Source organism: Rhodotorula graminis (assembly GCF_001329695.1).
Source record: "Rhodotorula graminis WP1 unplaced genomic scaffold RHOBAscaffold_12, whole genome shotgun sequence".
Classification (NCBI taxonomy): Eukaryota; Fungi; Basidiomycota; class Microbotryomycetes; order Sporidiobolales; family Sporidiobolaceae; genus Rhodotorula; species Rhodotorula graminis.
This window is the reverse complement of record NW_017264939.1, coordinates 296,034-314,066: the sequence shown is the minus strand read 5'-3', so window position 1 is coordinate 314,066 and position 18,033 is coordinate 296,034. Positions and strand designations below refer to the sequence as shown.

The following is an 18,033-nucleotide window of genomic DNA, read 5'->3' as shown; positions in this document are numbered from 1 at the left end:
CCTCTCGTCCTCTCGCTCGTGTGAGAACAGCTCGCAAGCCGCGTTCCAGCTGGCTCTTCGACGCTCTCGTTGCTCGTCAGGGCTCGAGGAGGCAGTCACGACCATTGCAACGACTCAAGCAAACCCACCCGCTCCGTCCCCAAGCGCTCCTCGACCTCCAACCGTGCCCGCTCAACCGACCAGACCCATCGTCACCCTGCACGCCGCGCAGCTCTTGAGGTGCTCACGCGCAATGTCGACGGCCACGCCCTCGAGCTCGACGCCGGCCGCGTCTGCCACCGCGAGGAGGCCGATGACGCCGCTCAGGTTGAAGCCACGCCCCCAGCCGACCAACGCGTCCTCGTCGTCGTCCCACCACAGGACGTTGAGGCAGATGTACTTGAGGCGCTCGAGCTTGGTCGTCCCGCTGATCATGCGACGCAGGTCGTCGGTCGACACGCCCGAGTTGGGGAAGAAGAACAGGTGCTCGAGGCTCTTGAGCGCCTGCAATACGGGAAGCATGGCGCTCGACCAGGTACCGCGGCGGAACTCGATCGCCTCGAGCTGCTTGAAGGGCCTCAACGCTGGAACGAGCGGCGCCGGATCGAGCGCCATCTGCCGGATCGAGAGGACGAAGACCCAGTCGCGCAGGAGGATCTCTTCGAACAGAGCGGGCAAGGTCGCCGCGTCTGAATCCGACTCGTCGTGTAGGCTGAGCTCTTCGACTATGCCGAAGCACGTGAGGAGGTCGGGCACGGCCGGATTGCGGCTCAGAGGGCCCGACAGACCGAGCCACTCGAAGTCGCCGAACCACGGCTGGTGCTCAGGGTCGGGTCGGTACCGGCCGAGGCTGTCGGAGTCGCGGTCGACCTCGAGGTTGAGCCTGTCGAGGATCGGGTAGTTGTTGAGGTGGCGCAGGTTCCTCGGGGCGAACGGGTTGGCCCAGCCGTCGAGCGGGTCGGTGATCTCGAGCACCGTGAGGCTCGGCAGGGCCTTGGGCGCCGGCGAGACGGCGAACTTGGCGAGGCGAGACGAAGACGTCACGCCGAGCTTGTACAGGTTCGTGAGACGGCGGAACGTCGAGGTGAGGATGGCCGTCCTGGGCACGCCGCGGTCAGGGCGCGAGCCGCGCAGGTCGAGGTTGAGCACCTCGATGAAACCTGCGACAGGTTCCGACGCTCCAATCACCTCGCACAGGGCCTGCAGGTGGTCGTACTGGTTGACCGTGACCTCGCGGAAGGCGAGCTTGCGCGCGACAGGCACGAACGCCCTCGAGATGAAGGCGAGGTACGGGCCCTCCTTGGACGCGTGAACGAGCTCGCAGATCGTGATGAAGAGCTCGGCGGGGAGCTGCGTGAGGCGGTCGGTCATGACGAGCTGCGCCGGGCGGCGAGAGGCGTGTCAGCGATGCGCGTGGGGAGGAGGGGAGGGCGGCAGAGGAAGCGAGGGCGTACCTGAAGCTGCTGCTGCACGTGCGAGCGCGATGATGCCGTACTCGATGCCTGCTGCACTCGTCAGGCAGTCCCAAGCTCTGTGTTCGACGTGAGGAGGTCAGTCGACGTGCCAACTGATGAGGCGAGCGGAGAGGACGGGGAGACGTACGATGACCGCAGGGCTCGGACGACAGGCTTGCAGACGACAGGCGGACCAGTAGAGCAGGCGAGCAAGTCAGCAGGCGGGGACGAGCCGATGTGACGGTGCGAGAGGAGCGAGCCCGAGTTGGCGGACGAGGAGCTGCGACGACGACAGCGGCCAGCCGCTCCAGCTCTCGAACCCTGACTCTCGCTCCTCGCGAGGGACTGCAGTGTCTATCAAGCGTTGCATCAAGCGGGCCCGGCCTCGCCGAGCACTTCCTCCCGACCCGTCCCTCCTCGTCTCGCACCTCGCCAACTACCAAAAGTCCCCCTCGTCGTCTCCTCCTCCGCCCTTGCGCTTCTTGCCGGGCCCGCCACCGCCGCTCTGGATCGCCTGACGACGATACGCCTCGGCGATCTGCTCGGGCTCGGTCGACTGCTCGGCGTCCTTGTCGTCGCGGATCCGGATGAAGCGCGGGAAGCGCAGCGAGATGCCGCGGTCGCCGCACAGTCCTGCGTGGGTGCGGCGGGTAGGTCAGTGAGGGCTCGAGAGAATGGCACGGGTGCGAGGGAGGGAGGGAGCGGCAGAGAGGAGCGGAACGGACCCTTGGCGGCCGAGTAGATGGGCGAGAGCGACAGGTCGGCGGCGAGGACCTCCCAGACCTGCGCATGGGACGGTTCGGGCACAGTCAGTGCACGCTCGACGATAGGCGAGAGTGACAGACAAGGCGAGACAGGTGGACGCACGACCTTGGGCTCGAAGTAGACGTCGGGGCCCTTTGCGCCGCCGACGTCGTAGTAGGCCTTCTTCTGCGCCAGCTCGAGTCTGCGCGACGCGAGCAAGCCCATCAGTGCCCGTCGCTGCATGCTGGGCGACGAGAAGGAAGAGAGAGAGAGAGAGAGAGAGAGAGAGAGAGAGAGAGAGAGAGAGAGAGAGAGAGAGAGAGAGAGAGAGAGAGAGAGAGAGAGAGAGAGAGAGAGAGAGAGAGAGAGAGAGAGAGAGAGAGAGAGAGAGAGAGGCGGCGACGCACGGCTTGAGCGTGTCCCAGTGCGCCTTGAGCGCCTCGTCCGAGAAGCCGGTGCCGATCTTGCAGATCATCTGGTACGTGCCGCTGTCGGCGTCGTAGCACGCGAGGTGGAAGGCGCCGTAGACGTTGGTGCGCTTGCCCTTGCCGTAGTCACCGCCGATGACGACGAGGTCGAACGAGTCGCCGACGCCTTGCAGGTAGTCCTTCTTGAGCTGCGCTCGCAGGACGCGACGAGCAGAGGGTCAGGACGGCCTCAGTCGGGCAGCAGAGACGCTCAGGGAAAGGCGCGTGCGGCGACGCACCTTGAGCCAGTGGATGCTCCTCCGACTCGGCTCGTAACTCGCGCCCTCGCCCTCGAGCATCTTGACCATGAGGCCCTCGCAGCCGTCCTTGATCGACTTGTCGAGGAAGGCCTGGATCTCGTCGACCGTCGACGCGTCCTCGGACGTCGCGAACGCAAACTCGCCGTCGACGGCTTGCAGGTGCTCATGCAGGAGGGCGCGCCGCTCGCGCAGGTTCTTCTCGAGGAGGGCCTGCGGGTGCGAGGGTGGGTCCGGGTCAGTGCGCTCCGGCGACACCGTCGAAACGCATCGACGACGGTCGACGCCGGCGAGGGCGACCGTCCTCGAGGCTGCTCGGCGCGAGAGAGAGGGAGGCTCGGACGCACCTCCCCGTTGAGGTACAGGAGGTCGAACGCGAACAGGTGGACCTTGACCTTGATGTCCTCGGCCTTGACGTCCTTGCGCTTGCGGGTCGACAGCTTCTGGAACTCGAGCAGGCGGCGCTCCTCGGTGTCCCACGCGACCGCCTCGGCGTCGATGACGAACGACGTCGTGTTCGACTTGATGGCCTGCGCGACAAGAACGGGATCTCCCTATCATTAGTGCGCGCTCAGGGGAGAGCGCGAGGGACGAACGAGGCGAGGGATAGGCGCGACGCACCCTCGGGAGCTGCGTGACAAACTCGGGGTACTTGACCGTCATGTCCTCGCTGTTGCGGCTGAAGACGCGCACGCTCCCGTCCTCGAGGAAGTGGATCTGGGCCCGCTCGCCGTCGTACTTGTACTCGCACGTAAAGTCCTTGCCCTCGAACCGGTCGAGCACCTCCGAGATTGCCTTGGTCGGCTTGGCGAGCATGGGCTTGAGCGGGATACCTGCGCGGCGAGAGAGGTTCCAGTCAGGTCGCGAGAAGGAGGAGGGAAGAGAGAGAGAGCGGCAGACGCACCCGGGGTGAGCTGGCACGCCTCCTGCAGGTGGGCGACACCCTTCTCGAGCAGCGCCGGCACGACGAGGTCGTAGCTCGGGATCTCCCTGCGTAAGCCCACATCCTGAGTCAATCTCTGCGCCTTGAATAGGCGCACGAACACGACGAGGCAGTGAACGGCTGACGCACGAAAAGACGCTCTTGACGACCTCGGCGCCCTCCTCGAGCATGGCCGACAGCTTCTCGCGCGACCACTTCTTGCCGCTCCTGGCGTGCTCGGCGGTGACTGCGGCGTGCGCGAGCGAGACGAGGGCCTGTTGCGGACGGGAGGTGGAGGAGGGGAAGAGCAAGAGGAGGGAGAGGGCGAGGGGAGGAAGGTAAGCGAGACGGTCTCGAACGACGACGACGACGAGATTCGCCGACAGGTCTGAGAGACTGGGACATGGAAGAGGGAGAGGCGGCGCACCGTCTTCTCGGCGAGGCCGATGCGGAGCTTGCCCTCGAGCGAGCGGATGAGGAACTTGGTCTCCTCGCCCTCGCACTTGGCGAGAAGCGCCTTGATGAGGCCGACCTTGCGCGACTGCGACTGTGTAGCGGAACGGAGCCTTCTATCAGTGACTGTCTCGCGCGAGGAGGGACAGGCCGCCGAAGAAAGAGGAGAACCGAGCAACGCACGTCCTTGCCGCTCGTCTTGGCCACCTTCTTGAGCTCGTCAAACACGCCGCGGACCGTGAGCGGCTTGCTCTTGAACAGCGTCTTCTGGCGCGTGCGCGAGTTGAACGCCACCTCGCCGAGGTCGCCAATCTTCTTGTACTCGGCCTTGACCTGGGCGAGCGTGCGTCCGCACGACTCGCCGATCGCCTTCATGAGGAGCGACTCGCCGATGCCGAGCTCGAGCGACTCGTACTCGGGCGCGAGCTGTGAGTCCGCCGAGATGCATCATCAGTCTCTGCGCCTGCAGGAGGACGAAGGAGGCCGGGGTAGGGGAAACGTCGGCGACGCACGCGGTTGATGCACAGGTACACGCTCTTGAGGAGGTCGTCGGGCGTCTTCTGGATGACCTCGACGAGAAAGTGCGTCAGGTAGGCCGAGATCTCGAGGCGCTTGGTCGTCGCGTCGATCTTGGAGAAAGTCGCCGTGAGCGCGGCGTACGGGACGCTGCGAGCAACAGAGGAGAGTGAGCGAGTTGCTCTCCTGGGTCGACAGAGCACAGCTCGTGGGCGTCGTCGACGACGGGGCCGTGCAGAGGAGGAGGGGCGCAGACCCACGGCTCGCCGGCCTTCCAGCTCGTCTGCGCCTTGTCGGGCTTGCTCGACTTGGTGAAGATGTCGGCGCTGCGTACGGGAGGGCTCGTCAGCTCCGATCACTTCTTCACCCACAGTCGGGCCGACCCGCACGTGGCGGACCGACCAGGCAAGGGGCGAGAGCGCAGCGAGCGAGGGACACACATCTTGCCCGCCGCCTTCTTCTGCTCCTCCTTGTCGGCCTCGTCCTCGTCCTCGTCATCCTCCTCGTCATCGTCTTCGCCCGCGCCGCTCGGGCTCTCGCTCGCGGCCTTCTCGGCGCGCTCCATCGGCTCGTCGTCGTCGTCGTCGTCGTCGTCGTGCTTGGGCGTCGCCTTGCCCTTGCCCTTGCCGTTGTCCTTGGCCTTCGACGCGGCGGTGGCGGCGGTGGCGGGAGCGGGCTTGGTCGAGCGAGGGGCGAAGAAGGAAGAGGCGGCGGGCTTGGGCTTGTCGGTTGAGGTGGACGAGGTCGAGGGCTTCTTGGGCGAGGACGAGGAACCGGCGGCCGCGGTGGTCGTGTCGGCAGAGGGCGCGCGCTTCTTGGGGCTCGTCTTGTCGTCTGCGAGGCGTACAACAAGCTCGCAGCGTCAGTCCCAGCCCCTCGGCGATGCTCGAGGTGCTGAAGGGAGACGCGTCGGACGCGCGCGGCAACTCACCGGCGTCAACCGTCTTTGCGCGCTTGGCCGGGCTCGCGTTGGGCTTGTTGTCGTCGTCCGAGTCGGATGCGGGCGAGGCGACGCGCTTTGCGGGCTTGGTCGAGGCTGCGAGCGGGCGCGACTGATGAAGTCAGAGGCGGCGTGCGAGAGAGAGAGAGAGAGAAAGGGAGAGGGGGGCCGCACGCTTGTGGTCGGTGTCGGACTCTGAGTCGGACTTGATGACTGGCGGGGCCATGGCTGCAGGCGGCGCTGGTGCTGGTGGAGCTGGTCGAGGAGGAGGAGGAGCCGAGGGGAAGGCGAGGCGACGCTGGTGGGGGCGCGTGTCCTTTGTGCCGGCGAACTGGTTGAGCGACTGCTGGTCTGGTGCACGCTCCTTGGTCGACCCTGCTCTGGCCATGCACTGGTGCGGTTGGAGCGCAGGACGAGGCGCCGTCGTCGGCCAACTCGCTGGCCTCGTCGTCCCTCTTGCTTCCACACACGCTCGACCAGCCTGATCACCTGCACAGCTGCAGCAAGCTTCCCGTCGATGGACTGGGACGCCCTGCGCGACGCGGCCCTCGTCCTCCCACCTCCCTCGCCTCTCCCCCCACCGCAAGCCCTCCCTCGAGCCCACCTCCTCGCCCAGCACGCCCAACTCGCCGAGCAGGAGCGCCGACTAGACCGCGAGGGCCAGGTCCGCACCCGCAAGGTCGTAGTCGGCCCGGGCAAGCACTTCTCGGCCGCGCCCAGCGCCGCGTCGCTCCGACCGTGCCAGCTCTCCGACCCCGACCTCGTCCTCGACAAGCCCGCAAGAGGTGCGCACACGCTCCTCTGGACCCTTTCTCACATCGGGTCAGCCTAACTCGAGCTATCCCATAGAACGCATCCTCGTCGTCCGCAACCTCGTCGCGCCAGTCCGCACTGCCGCCGTCCAGCTCGTCGTCGAGGACTGCACCGGTCGGGCCGTCCCGCTGTCGATCTACCACGTCCCTGCACGCTACGATCAACGCGAACTCAAAGAGCTTTGGCCCGTCGGCGCCCTCTACGGTGCGTCCTGCCGGCCTGACTGCGCGTTCGCCCGAGAAACTCTCTCGAGCCGACTGCTAAGCGGCTCGCGTGCCTCGCAGGTATAAAGGAGCCGCTCCTGCGCAGCCTGCGCTCGGGCTTTCACGTCCGCGTCGACTCGCCGGCCGACGTCGTCCGCCTGTTCCCCTCGTCGCCGCTCGTCCAGCACCTCCCCTCGCCCTTTCCGCGCTCGCCCGCCCACGCCCTCGACGGCAAAGGCGTCTCTGCGCTCAAGGACGCCGGCAACGTCGCCTTCAAGGCAGGGCGGTGGATCCGGGCGCGCGAGGCGTACGAGTGGTCGCTCGCGGCGCTCGAGCGGGGCGGCGGGACGGGCGCGAGCGCGGAGGACGAGCTCGGCGCGACGGTGCGGTCCAACCTCGCCCTCGTATACCTCGAGCTCGACTTCCCTGCCGCAGCTCGGCACGTCGCCGAGCGGGCGCTGCACCTCGTCCCGCCGCCCATCGGCGTCGACGAGCCGCCGTCGCCCTTGCGCGCCAAGCTCGTTTACCGCCTCGCGCTCGCCCACTACGCCCTCGAGGCCTACCCTCCCTGCCTCGACGCCCTCGCGCCGCTCCTCGCCCTCATCCCTCCCGATCCTCTCGCCGCCGCCCTCGCCGAGCGCGCGCACGCCCGCACCGTCGAAGCCGCGCAAGGGCCCTCGCCGGCCACCCTGCGCGCCCTCTTCCGCGCCGCGTCCTCGACCACAACGGGAGGCGCGAGCAGCAGCGTCGTCGCACCGCCCGACGTCGCAGACTACGCCTCGCCGCTCATCGGCGTGCGCCCCTCGCCGACCGACCCCTCGCGCGGCCGCGCCCTCGTCGCGCTCGCGCCCATTCCGCGCGGCATGCTCGTCGCGTGCCTCAAGCCGGTCGTGCTCGGCGGCGGGCCGGCGGCTGCGAGAGCGGGCAGGACGGCGTACTGCGCCGGGGTGAACCTGTGGACGAAGGCGGTCGAGCCGTGGGGGGTGGGGGAGTGTGCGGCGGAGCTGCTGTGGCGGGCGGGGGAGGGAGGACGCGGCGAGGAGGAGGAAGGAGGGGAGCGTCAGGGGTCGGACGAGCGCGCGAGGGAGGCGATGAGGGAGCTGTGGGCGGGCGAGGAGCTGGGAAGGGGGAGCGAGCGCGCGCTCGAGGGCGTCGCGGCCGACGCGTCGCGGGCAGAGGGCGCCGTCACCTTTAACGCGTTCAGCGTCGAGGACCTCGCGTCGTCGCTGCCCGGCGCCCGCCCATCCGCCTCGACCGCCAACCCCGACCTCGACCACCGCCCCGACGACCCAGACGACGCCGAGGGCTTCCACTCCCTCACGGCTCTCTACCCTCCCCTCGCCTCGGCCCTCAACCACTCGTGCCTCCCCACCGCCTCGTACACCTTCCTCGGCACCCTTTTCCTCCTGCGTACCCGCGTCGACCTCGCCGAGGGCGACGAGCTCACCGACAGCTACGCCGACGCGACCGACCCGCTCGACGTGCGCGCGAGCAAGCTTGCGCCGCACGGGTTCGTGTGCGCGTGCGCGCTGTGCGGCGAGGAGCGAGGGGCGGGCGAGCGGACCCGCAGGGAGCGCGAGGGGCTCGTGCGGCGGCTCGACGAGGAGGAGGAGCGAGGGCGGGAGGGGCGGGCCGAGCTCGAGCGCGTGAGGGGCATCAAGCGCGCGCTCGAGGGGACGTACAAGCGCGGCGGCGGCGGCAAGGAGGGGGGCGACGAGCGCGCGAGGGTGCGCCCGCCGCTGTACAGCGCCGCGCGGCTCCTCGCGCAGCGGCTCGTCGACTCGCCCGGCGGTGCGACACCGGCGCAGCTGCGCGAGGCGGTCGAGACCGAGGTCGAGGCGCTGCGGGCGCTCGGGGCCGAGTTCGAGCCGGGCGAGGGCGGCGGCGGCGGAACCGGCAAGAAGAAGGCGGAGGAGGGAGCGAGGTGGGAGGCGGCGAGGATGGCGCGACCGCCGCTCGTCGGCGACACGAACGCGGTGTTGAGCGCGCTGTTCATCGCGAGGGTGTGGCGGGACCTGGGACGGGACGAGGGGACGAGGTGCGTCGGCTCTTCTCCTCTCTCTCGCTTCCAGGGACGAGCGACACTGACTCTCGGCAACCCTTTCCTCCCCTCGCCTTTCCTTCCTCTCCCACCACCCGACTCGTCGCTCCCTTCCTCAACTGCAGGCACTGGATCGCCCTCGCGCGCGAGATCGAGGCGGGCCAAGCGGGCGTCGAGCTGTTCGAGCTGCGGTACGGCCCGTTCGCTCGCCGGTACGGGCTCGACCTCGAGCAAGAGGCGAATTTGACCGTCTTGAGCGACTGAGCGTGCGATGCAGCCGTCTCGAGGTCCAGAAGGCGGTGCCGAGAGCGGCCAGGGCGCAGGCGAGAGGGAGAGCGACTCGATTCGCGGCGTGCCAGGGTTCTGCAGAGCGCGTTTATCTAGCTTCCCCGTCTCTCTATCGTGCGCTGCGAGCGCGGGCGCAGGACGAGCCCGCCGTCGCTCGCTCGACCTCGTCGCACGCGACCAGCTCTCGGTTCACCTCCTTCCTCTCACCCGCTTTCTTCCACCTTCCTCCCACGCACCGTGCACAGCTCTCGTCCTTCTTTGTGAGTCTTCATCTCCTCCCTCGTCCTGTCCCCAACCCGCCTCGAGCCGTACTCGTCGAGGTCGGCGGCTCACCGTTCTCATCTCCCCCTCCCTCGCACTCGACCGCAGCCCACCCTTGCGCCTCCTCCAGCTGTCACGAGCCCCAACACTCCCTCATCGTCACTCAGTGCGTCCCTCTCGCCCCTTGAGAGAGCCGAGGTGGGAGGGCGGCGCGTGCTCTTCGTCGGTCAACCGCACTGACCTTCGCGCCGCGTCCTTCCTCCTCCTCTCCAACGCAGCTCTTGCCTTCTACGCCGCTCAACGCCACTCCTCAACGATGGCTGAAGCCGTTCCGCCCGCGTTCCCGTCGCTCGACAACTCGGTCGGAGCCTTGTGCGTCCCCTTCTCCTCGCTCGACGAGCGTGCGGGCGCCTTGACCAGAACGACACTGACCCCTCTTCCTCCTGCAGCCTCCTGTGAGCTCTGTCCTCCTGGCTTGTCCGGACGTCGCACGAGGCAGCACCTCGGGCGCGGACCGTCCTAGGATCTTGGCGACTAAGTCTCTCTCTCGCCCGCCCCTGCAGCGGCACCATCCTGTCGGTCTTCCTCGCGGGCGTCACGTCCGTCCAGGCCTACTCGTACTTCGTCTGGTTCCGTCGCACCGACCGCAAGCTCCTCATCGGCATCGTCTCGTTCCTCCTGATCGTCGACCTGTTCCACTCGGCCATCTCGTGGTGCGTCCCTCATCTCTCTACCTCAGGCCCCACTCGAGCCGCAGCCCCTGACGCTGTCTCCTCCCCTCGTGCAGCTACACGATCTATGTGCGCACTACTTCGCCTCGGTCGAGCCCTGCACGGAACTGACCACTCGCTCTCTTCCGGACTCGCAGGCGACGACGGTCACGAACTACGGCAACCTCGCCTTCCTCGTTAAGTGTCTGTGGAGCTTCACCTGGGAGTGAGCCGATCGTCTCGCCCCCTCGACTCTGCGCGCACTTCGCCTGACGAACCTTGCGAGCGCAGCCCGTTCCTCACCGGCCTCGTCGCGTTCATCGTCCAGATCTTCTGTGCGTCGCACCTCTTCCTCTCTCACACTCTCGCCTCGTCGTCTCGAGCCCGTCGCTGACTCGTACCTCGATCGCAGATGCCTGGAGGGTCTTTGTCGTCTCGCGCCGTCAGTGGCTCATCCCGGCCGTCATCGGCGTCCTCTCGCTCGTGCGTCGCGGCTCCTCTCCTTTCTCTTCCTCCTCGGGGCCTCGCCGATACTCACGAGCACGTCTTTCTCGTCCCTACAGCTGAGCTTCGCCTTCGCCATCGGCTCGACCTGGACGATCTACCGCCTCGACTCGGAATTTGCCCGTGCGTCCTCGTCTTTCTCGTCTCTCGTCACCCGACACAACATGCTCATCCACCTTTTCGTACTGCAGGCTTCCACGAGTTCCGCTACGGCGTCGCCATCTGGCTCTTGTCCGCCGCGTACGCTCGCTCCCCTCTCCCCTTCCATCTCTCGGCCTTCCCTCTCACCCCCAGCCCGTCCACAGGGTCGCCGACATCGTCATCACGAGCTCTCTGTGCGTCCCCTCGCGGGTCGTCCCTGTCCCCTCGCACAGTCCGCCCCGCTGACCTTGGACACCCACAGCATCTTCTATCTGCGCCGTGCGAGCAAGGGCACCGGCGGGCACTCGTCGCCCATCATCGAGCGCGTCATCAGGACGAGTCTCGAGACCAACTCGATCACGGCCATCTTCGCCATCGTCGACGCCGTCCTGTTTATCGCGCTGCCGCAGGACAGCTGGGCAAGTCGACCTTCTCAAACCCGTCTCGAACCCCTGACTGACACCCCGCTCGCCATGCAGCACGTCCTTCCGAACTTGAGCCTCGTCAAGCTCTACTTCAACGGTCTCCTCGTGTCGCGTGAGCTCGACCTCCCGAATTCTCGACCTCGTCGTGCACTGACCTCTTTCTCCCCTCCTCGTTCCTCGTTCGCCTCCCTCTCGTCCACCTGTCCCGGTCCTCCTCTCCCTCGTCGCCTCTCTCGTCTCCGCCACGCGCACCCTCGATGCCGCAGTCAACTCGCGCAAGGTCGGCCAGCAGTCGAACGCGGGCAGCGGCGACAAGGCCTCGCCCTTCGGCACGCCTGCGCCTGGCTACACGGCGACGTTCGGCTCGGTCCCGAACCCGAAGGCCGCACCGCACCGCCACGACATCACGACGCTGTCGATCTCGCCTGCGGGCGACGAGTTCAAGAGCGAGACGGCCGAGCAGTCGCCCGACCTCGAGGTGCGTCCTCCCTTCCTCACCTTCCTCGACCGCGACCAAGCCTGCACGACCTGACTCGCTTACACGACAGCCGCACCCCTTTCAGGTCCGCGCCTACCACGTCACGCCGCCGACGCCTGACGGCGTCGTCGTCCCGATGCAGACGCTGCCCTCGTCCGTCACGACGCGCCGCTCGGCCGAGCGCTCGCCTGAGCACGACGGCGGTGTCTGCTCGCGTGCCGTGCCGCAGGGGTGGTAGAGCGTTGGCGTGGCGTGCGCTCGAGCAGGCGGGCGAGGCGACGTCGCGAGGGTCGGTTCCCTTGGTGCCCTCCTCGTCCTCGCCCTTTCTCCCCTCGCCAGTCCCTCGCACCCTCTCTCGTCTCCTCCCTTCCCTATCCTCGCAGTGTCATAGACCCTCCCCTGATGCCCTCCCCCTCTCGCACCCTCGCACGCCTCGTTTTGCCGTCCTCTCTCGTCCTGGCTTTGACCCTCCTTTGATAGCTCTGTGTCTTTCTTGCCGAGCCTCGTAGCCTTCCGCGCTGCAACATTAGTTCGAGCGATACTTCAGAGCTCAGCTCGAGGAACGAGAGCGCTCCAGCCGTCGAGAGAACTGTCCACCGAGGTCTTCCTCGGAGCCGCTTCTGGCTCTCGCGCTCTCTTCCACCCTCGCTCCCCCAAGTTCCCTCGTTCAAGCTCGCATCCCCTCTCTCTTCCAACTCGACACGCCCACACGCAGGCCTCGAGGCCTTCCAGGCCCCACCCACGCTCGTTCAACCTTCATCGCCTCCAAGCCCTCCCTCCTTTAACCCGCTCGACAAGGGCTCTGAGCGCCCGACGACGCAGTCGAGTCGACTCTAGGGCCATCATGTCGGCTTCTCCAGGCCCCAAGCCGTCGCTCGACGCCAGCCTCGGCGCTTTGTGCGTCCCTTCTCTTCCTCCCAGTCCTTCCCTCGGTTCTCGCGCTCACTCTCGACCGTCGTGCAGCGTCCTGTGCGTCCTCGATCCTTCGTGAGCTTGATAGGAACAGGTCCTGACCCTCTCTCAACAGCGGCACGGTCTTGTCCTGCTTCCTTGCGGGCGTCACCCTCACGCAGACCGTTTTGTACTTCTCGAACTTCTACCGCGTCGACCACCTCGCCCTCATCCTTATGACGATCGCGCTCAAGACGATCGGGATGGCGCACACGGCGATTTGCTGGTGCGTCCACGTCCTCTCGCTCTCTCGCACCAGCCCTGTCGCCTTCTCGACCTGACGTTGCTCGTTTCGCCGCAGCCACACGGTCTACGTACGTGCGCCCGCCGCTCGCCATCTCAAGATACGTCGTACTGACGGCTCCCGAGGCGCGCAGACCTGGACCGTCAGCGAGTACGGGAACTTGGCGGCTCTCGCCCTCGCACCCGTGCAGTTCGCCTGGGGGTGCGTCGCCCGCCTTTTCTCCTCTTGACCTCGAAGAGGGCACAGTCTGACGAGTGTCTCTTTCCACAGACCGTTCCTCACCGGCCTCGCTGCATTCATCGTCCAGTGCTTCTGTGCGTCTCGCCCCGCCCTCGTCCCCTCGTCTCCCTCACGCCGGCTGATTCCGCTTTCGTTCGCAGACGCCTGGCGCGTGTTCGTCGTCTCGGGCCGCAAGATCTTCATCCCTGTCCTCATCTGCGCCATCGCTCTGGCACGTCTAGATCTCTCGTGTCCCTCTGCGGCGACTTGGCACTGACCTTGCGCACGAACCTCTTCCGCAGGTCCAGCTCGCGTTCGCCACGGGCCTCACCTTCAGCTTGTACCGTTGGTCGTTCCGCTTCGCCCTCTTCTACAAGTACCGCTACGGCGTCGGACTGTGGCTCATGGCCGGCGTGTGCGTCCCTCTTTCCCTCTCGAGCACGAGCGAGACGACGGCGAAATTGACTTGGCTCCTTCCGCAGGGCCACCGACCTGCTCATCACTTTCTCCCTGTGCGTGCACTCTCTCTCTCTTCACGGTCCTGCCTTGCGAGACTGACGTCGACGACGCGCAGGGTCCACTACTTGCGCGCGTGCCTCTCCTCGACGAGCGACAGCAGCTGGCGCCCTCTCGTTCGCGCCCTGGTCATCACGGTCGTGCAGACCAACGGCCTCACCCTCGTGACGACGGTCGTCAACGCCGTCCTCTTCCTCGCCGACGAGAACACGGCCTGGGTGCGCACGCTCCCCCTCTCGTCCTCCCCTGTCGACCTTCCTAACTCGCCCTTTTCTCCCCTTTCTGCAGCACGTGGTGCCGGGGCTCATGCTCGTGCAGATGTACATCGTCAGCGCCCTCGTCTCTCGTGCGTCCTCGTCTCGCCATCTTGTCTTTCCGAGGGTTTTGACCTTCTCAAACTCGCGCGCAGTCAACGCCCGCTCGTCTCTGCAGCGCTACGCCCCGATCTCGACCCAGCCGACCCGCAGCCGCGTCACCTACAAGCCCTACCCGTCGCCCGAGTCGCCCAACGCCGGTTACCCGCTCGTGCCGCCCACGACCGTCGTCAGCAGGGTCAGCAGCGGCGGGCCGCGCGAGCTCGTCCGGACGGCGAGCAAGCGCAGCGTCGTCAGCGGCATCAAGGTTACGCAGTTCAAGTGCGTCCCTCTCTCGGACTCTCGAGCGAGCAAAAAGCGGCGCGCACTGACCCTCGCCGTGCCCGCAGGGAGGTCGAGAGCGAGTTCACGCTCGAGAAGCAGCTCGGGTTCGAGGTGCGCCCCCTCTGTCTCCCTCTCTCTCGCCTCGGCGACTCTATCAGAAGTGTACGGCGGACTGACCCTGAGGCGAGGACAGCTCGGCGGCCCCTTTTCCCTCTCGGCCAAGCCCATCCCCGACTCGCCTTACCCGTTCTCGCCCGCCAACGCCCTGCGCGCCGACCGCGGCCTGTCGCACTCGACCTCGTTCGCCTCGATTTCCGAGGAGCCCGAGAGCCCAATCTGTGCGGCGCCTCCTCGCGGCGTGACGAGGTCGCGCATGGGCGCGAGCGGGTGGTGAGACGGCGGCGAGTAACGGCTCCTCTCTCTCTCCTTCTCTCTGTTCGCCGCCCTCCCCAGCCTGTAGTGCCCTCACTGTCGTGCCCATCCTCTTTTGCTCCGCCCTTTCGCACTTCTCGCCCTCGCACTCCCTCTCTCGACGGACGCACGGACCCCCTTTTTCTCGCGCCCCAGCCTGCAGGGCTCACAGCTCTCTGCCCTGCAACGATGCACGGTCGTATTCTCTCAGACTCGCCGCACGCTCTCGAGAGGAAAAAGACCCACGAGAGAGGAGGAGAACGACATGCGACTTGAGAGAACGGAAAGAGGACGAGGAGAGGTGCGAGGATCTCAGAATGCGAGAGAGAGTAAGGGGGCGCACACGATGCAGCAGGTACAACTGAGAATGTCTATGAGAGGCTGAGCTGAGAGGGGGAGAGTGCCAGACGAGGTGCGAGGCGCTAGAAATCGACGCCGAGGGCGAACCCGCCTGCGACGACGCCGACCCAGCCAACCCACGCCCTGCTCGCCGAGACGCGCCGCGACGACGACGACGACGACGAGCCATCGCCGGCGACGGTGGCGACCTGCTGACGAGTCGAGGCGGGAAGAGCGACGACGGGCGAGGTGGGCTGCGTGCCGAGTTGGCCGTTGCCGACCATGAGGTCGTGCCCGATCGAGGGGATGCCGTCGACGACGACGAAGCTGCGGGTCGAGGAACGAGAAGAAAGTGTCAGGTCGCGTGACAGAGAGGCGAGAGAAGGAGCGAAAGAGAGAGAGGCAGAGAGAGAGGGACGCACAGAACGGCAGGACCGGGAACGAAAAGCGCCGGGTTGGGCGGCAGCTGAGCGATGTGCAGCTTGACAGCGCCGTCGTTGCCGAGCGAGTACGAGTGCTCGAGCTCGAGAGCACGAGCGCCCATGTTCATGACGCTGCGGGCGACGTAGAGGAGTCAGTCGTGCGACGGAGAGACGCGACCTTCTCAAGTGAGGGAAGGAAGAGAAGGCAAGGAGGAAGACGCACTGCGTCGAGAAGCCGAAGCGCATGAGCATGATGCTGATGTCGCTGTCGAGGTTGGCGTCGCCGAGGGACGACGCAGGGAGGTCGAGGTCGAAGGGCGCGCCGCCGTACGTGATCGTCGAAGGGAGGCCGGTCGGCTCGGGCCGAGGGGCGTCGAAGTAGCTCTGCAAGGCTCGTAAGAGATGAGTCGAGCGTCTTTCGAGAGAGGTACGATAGAGAGCGAGAACGAGGCAGCGAGAGGGACGCACAGGGAAAAAGCGCTCGACGCGAAACTCGGTCCTGCGACGAGCAGAGTCAGTCCGTCGAGTCGCTTCTAGATACATATCGGAAGAGAGGAGGACGCACTTGAAGGGGTAGCTCGCGTTGTTCTCGGGCGTGATCACGTCGACGTTCGGGTTCGAGCCGCCGACCCAGATGGATCCGTCGTTGAGGAGGGTCGCGACAGAATGGTACATGCGCGGGCTCGTCGAGGCAGGCAGCGACGTGTCCCACATCGACCCAGGCGGCTGCGAGACGTTAAGGTAGGCGGGGCGGAGGACAGGCTCTTGGGCGTACTGCGAGAACAGGCGAAAGAGTCAGGGGGCTTCTCGGCGGCAAAGTCGGGCGACGAGAAGGAGGCGGGGACGCACACTCTGCCCGTACGGCTGCGCAAAGGCGTCCCAGCCGTAACCCTCGGAGCCCTTGCCCGCGCCGTTGAGCAGGAGGACCCTCTTGTCGGGAAGGACGATGAGGTTCCCCATCGACCTCGGCTCGGGCAGGTCGTCGAGGTCGGCGTAGGTCGGCGAGTCCTCGAGAGGCGAGATGGCGACCAAGGACGTAGATGTCGGCGTGTCGACGATGTTCCACTCGTTCTGGTTCCACTGCAGGAGGGGTCCGAGCGTCAGTCGAGGAGGCCCGGGCGTGCACGAAGCAGGGCACGAGAGAGTGAAGTAGAGGGCGAGAGGGAGGTAGGAAGATAGGGAGGACGAGAGAGGGCGAGACCGAGAGCGAGAGCGAGAGGAGGAAGAAGGGAGGAGGGAGGGAGGGAACCGAGGAAAGGGGAGACGCACATCGTCGCGCTCGGGCGTCATGCCGCCGGCAAAGATGATCGTCTGAACGTAGTTGTTGTGCGGGACCATGGGCAGCATGGCGGTGCCGGCGCCGGCCGGGTAGGGACTGCGCGCACGCGAAAGAGGTCAGGAAAGGCTTCTCGGGCGCCGACGACGGCAGAGGGGGACGCACCGCTGAGCGTGTGTCATGTTGGGCAGGCGCGTCTCGATGTTGTTGTCGTAGTCGAGCAGGGTCGTCTGCCAGCCGGCCTGGGTGCGAGGGAAGGAGGGTCAGTGAGGGCGACGCTGGGAGACGACCGAGGACCTCGCCGACGGGCGGCACACAAACGACGGGGAGAGAGGGGGGCTTCGAAAGATGACGCACTTGAAGGAAGAGACGGCCGTCGCTCATGAGCCACGTCAGAGGGTAAAGGTTGACCGGCATCGTCTCGTTCAGGAACGCGATGTTGACGGGCGCGCCCCTCGACGGCCAGTACTCGACGGTCGGGACGTTCTGCAGGCCTTGAGGCGTGTTGACGAAGCTGCCGTACAGCTCTGCGGGCAAAGAGAGAGGTCAGGACGAGGAGAAAGAAGAGAGGACGTCGCGACGAGAAGGGACGCACCGCCGCCGATGATGATTGCGTCGCCCGTCGGGAGCGTCTCGACTGTCGGGTACCAGCGACTCGCCGTCGGCATGGCGTTGACGTCGTCGGTCCACGGGCCCTCGCCGTCGCCGCAGGGCGTGAACATGCGCACGGCCTTGCCGCCGTCCTGCGAGCCGTACGGGTTGGGCGCGTTCTCGGCGACGCCGACGCCGAGCGTCGTGACGCGCGCATTGCCGCCGACGTTGACCCACGAGCCGTTGCCGAGGACATTCCCTGCCGCGCAGAAAGCGTTTGAAATGAGGTCCATGGGCGTGAACTCGTTCGAGCGCAGGTCGTAGCGACCGGCCCATGCCGGGTGGACGACGCCGCTCGCGGTCGTGACGTTGGCCGGGTTGTTCTCGACCTGCGAGAATAGAGGAGATGGGGCGGACCGAGGTTGATGAGGCGGGCGAAAGGGAGGAAGAGAAGGAGGACGAGGAGAAACAGGGGTCAGTGCGCGCTCTCCTTCCGCCTCCTCGTGACATCTCCAGGACGCACCTTGTCGACGATGTAGACATAGTCCTTGAGCTGTATACCAGGGCGCAGAGGGGGCGAGTCAGTCTCGGGACGTGAGTGAATGCGCATGGACTGGGACGCACCGCGAAGATCTGCTGGGGCGAGATGCCTGCGGGTGAAGAGAGGGCGACAGTCAGTACGGCTCCTCGTGTGGAACAGAGAGAGTGAGAGGCGAGAGGGACGCACCGGACGTTCCGACGATTGCCCACGAGTTGGCCTTTTGCGCGTCGACGAGGGTCGACAGGAGGAGCGGCGTGAAGAGCAGCAAGAGCAGCAGCATGGCGCACGA

General features: G+C 66.6%; 5 protein-coding genes across 5 annotated transcripts; 3 read left to right on the top strand and 2 right to left on the bottom strand.

The window, feature by feature from the left end:
* Nucleotides 1–1,780: 1,780 nt before the first annotated feature.
* Nucleotides 1,781–5,547, bottom strand: RHOBADRAFT_38714 (uncharacterized protein). The gene is made up of 14 exons (XM_018413554.1): nt 5,233–5,547; nt 5,053–5,118; nt 4,789–4,942; nt 4,460–4,702; nt 4,251–4,370; nt 3,974–4,098; nt 3,806–3,891; nt 3,523–3,734; nt 3,249–3,431; nt 2,884–3,114; nt 2,585–2,793; nt 2,301–2,379; nt 2,159–2,216; nt 1,781–2,066 (listed from the first exon to the last, which is right to left on the bottom strand). Exons 1-14 carry the CDS (start codon nt 5,355–5,357, stop codon nt 1,870–1,872), a joined length of 2,088 nt encoding a protein of 695 aa, XP_018269104.1. The 5' UTR covers nt 5,358–5,547; the 3' UTR covers nt 1,781–1,869.
* Nucleotides 5,548–6,249: 702 nt separating this feature from the next.
* RHOBADRAFT_55290 (uncharacterized protein) lies at nt 6,250–9,079 on the top strand (the record flags this gene model as incomplete). Its single annotated transcript, XM_018417774.1, has 5 exons — nt 6,250–6,517; nt 6,582–6,749; nt 6,830–7,695; nt 7,897–8,786; nt 8,915–9,079. 5 exons carry the CDS (start codon nt 6,250–6,252, stop codon nt 9,051–9,053), a joined length of 2,331 nt encoding a protein of 776 aa, XP_018269103.1. The 3' UTR covers nt 9,054–9,079.
* Nucleotides 9,080–9,654: 575 nt separating this feature from the next.
* RHOBADRAFT_46146 (uncharacterized protein) lies at nt 9,655–11,834 on the top strand (the record flags this gene model as incomplete). Its single annotated transcript, XM_018414725.1, has 14 exons — nt 9,655–9,710; nt 9,788–9,793; nt 9,902–10,051; nt 10,126–10,138; nt 10,207–10,274; nt 10,340–10,383; nt 10,461–10,531; nt 10,612–10,675; nt 10,744–10,792; nt 10,858–10,887; nt 10,956–11,070; nt 11,173–11,230; nt 11,385–11,596; nt 11,667–11,834. The coding sequence occupies 14 exons, from the start codon at nt 9,655–9,657 to the stop codon at nt 11,832–11,834; spliced, it is 1,104 nt and encodes a 367-aa protein (XP_018269102.1).
* A 504-nt stretch (nt 11,835–12,338) lies between these two features.
* RHOBADRAFT_55289 (uncharacterized protein) lies at nt 12,339–14,558 on the top strand (the record flags this gene model as incomplete). Its single annotated transcript, XM_018417773.1, has 14 exons — nt 12,339–12,493; nt 12,560–12,565; nt 12,624–12,773; nt 12,849–12,861; nt 12,925–12,992; nt 13,062–13,105; nt 13,172–13,218; nt 13,313–13,425; nt 13,493–13,522; nt 13,585–13,744; nt 13,815–13,872; nt 13,936–14,161; nt 14,230–14,275; nt 14,358–14,558. Exons 1-14 carry the CDS (start codon nt 12,441–12,443, stop codon nt 14,556–14,558), a joined length of 1,215 nt encoding a protein of 404 aa, XP_018269101.1. The 5' UTR covers nt 12,339–12,440.
* Nucleotides 14,559–14,997: 439 nt separating this feature from the next.
* On the bottom strand, nt 14,998–17,547 carry RHOBADRAFT_38712 (uncharacterized protein; the record flags this gene model as incomplete). The annotated part of the gene is made up of 10 exons (XM_018413553.1): nt 17,208–17,547; nt 16,970–17,139; nt 16,778–16,854; nt 16,606–16,711; nt 16,186–16,416; nt 15,902–16,110; nt 15,805–15,835; nt 15,560–15,720; nt 15,337–15,468; nt 14,998–15,241 (listed from the first exon to the last, which is right to left on the bottom strand). Exons 1-10 carry the CDS (start codon nt 17,494–17,496, stop codon nt 14,998–15,000), a joined length of 1,650 nt encoding a protein of 549 aa, XP_018269100.1. The 5' UTR covers nt 17,497–17,547.
* Between the last annotated feature and the right edge of the window lie 486 nt (nt 17,548–18,033).

Bases quoted from the DNA above. Each gene is read 5' to 3' on its own strand.
- RHOBADRAFT_38714 (XM_018413554.1), bottom strand. From the start codon at position 5,357: ATGGAGCGCGCCGAGAAGGCCGCGAGCGAGAGCCCGAGCGGCGCGGGC. The intron at 4,943-5,052 runs GTGGGTCTGCGC...TGTTGCTCGCAG, and splicing joins AGCTGGAAGGCCGGCGAGCC to CGTCCCGTACGCCGCGCTCA. The intron at 2,380-2,584 runs GTGCGTCGCCGC...CGCGTCGCGCAG, and splicing joins CACTGGGACACGCTCAAGCC to ACTCGAGCTGGCGCAGAAGA.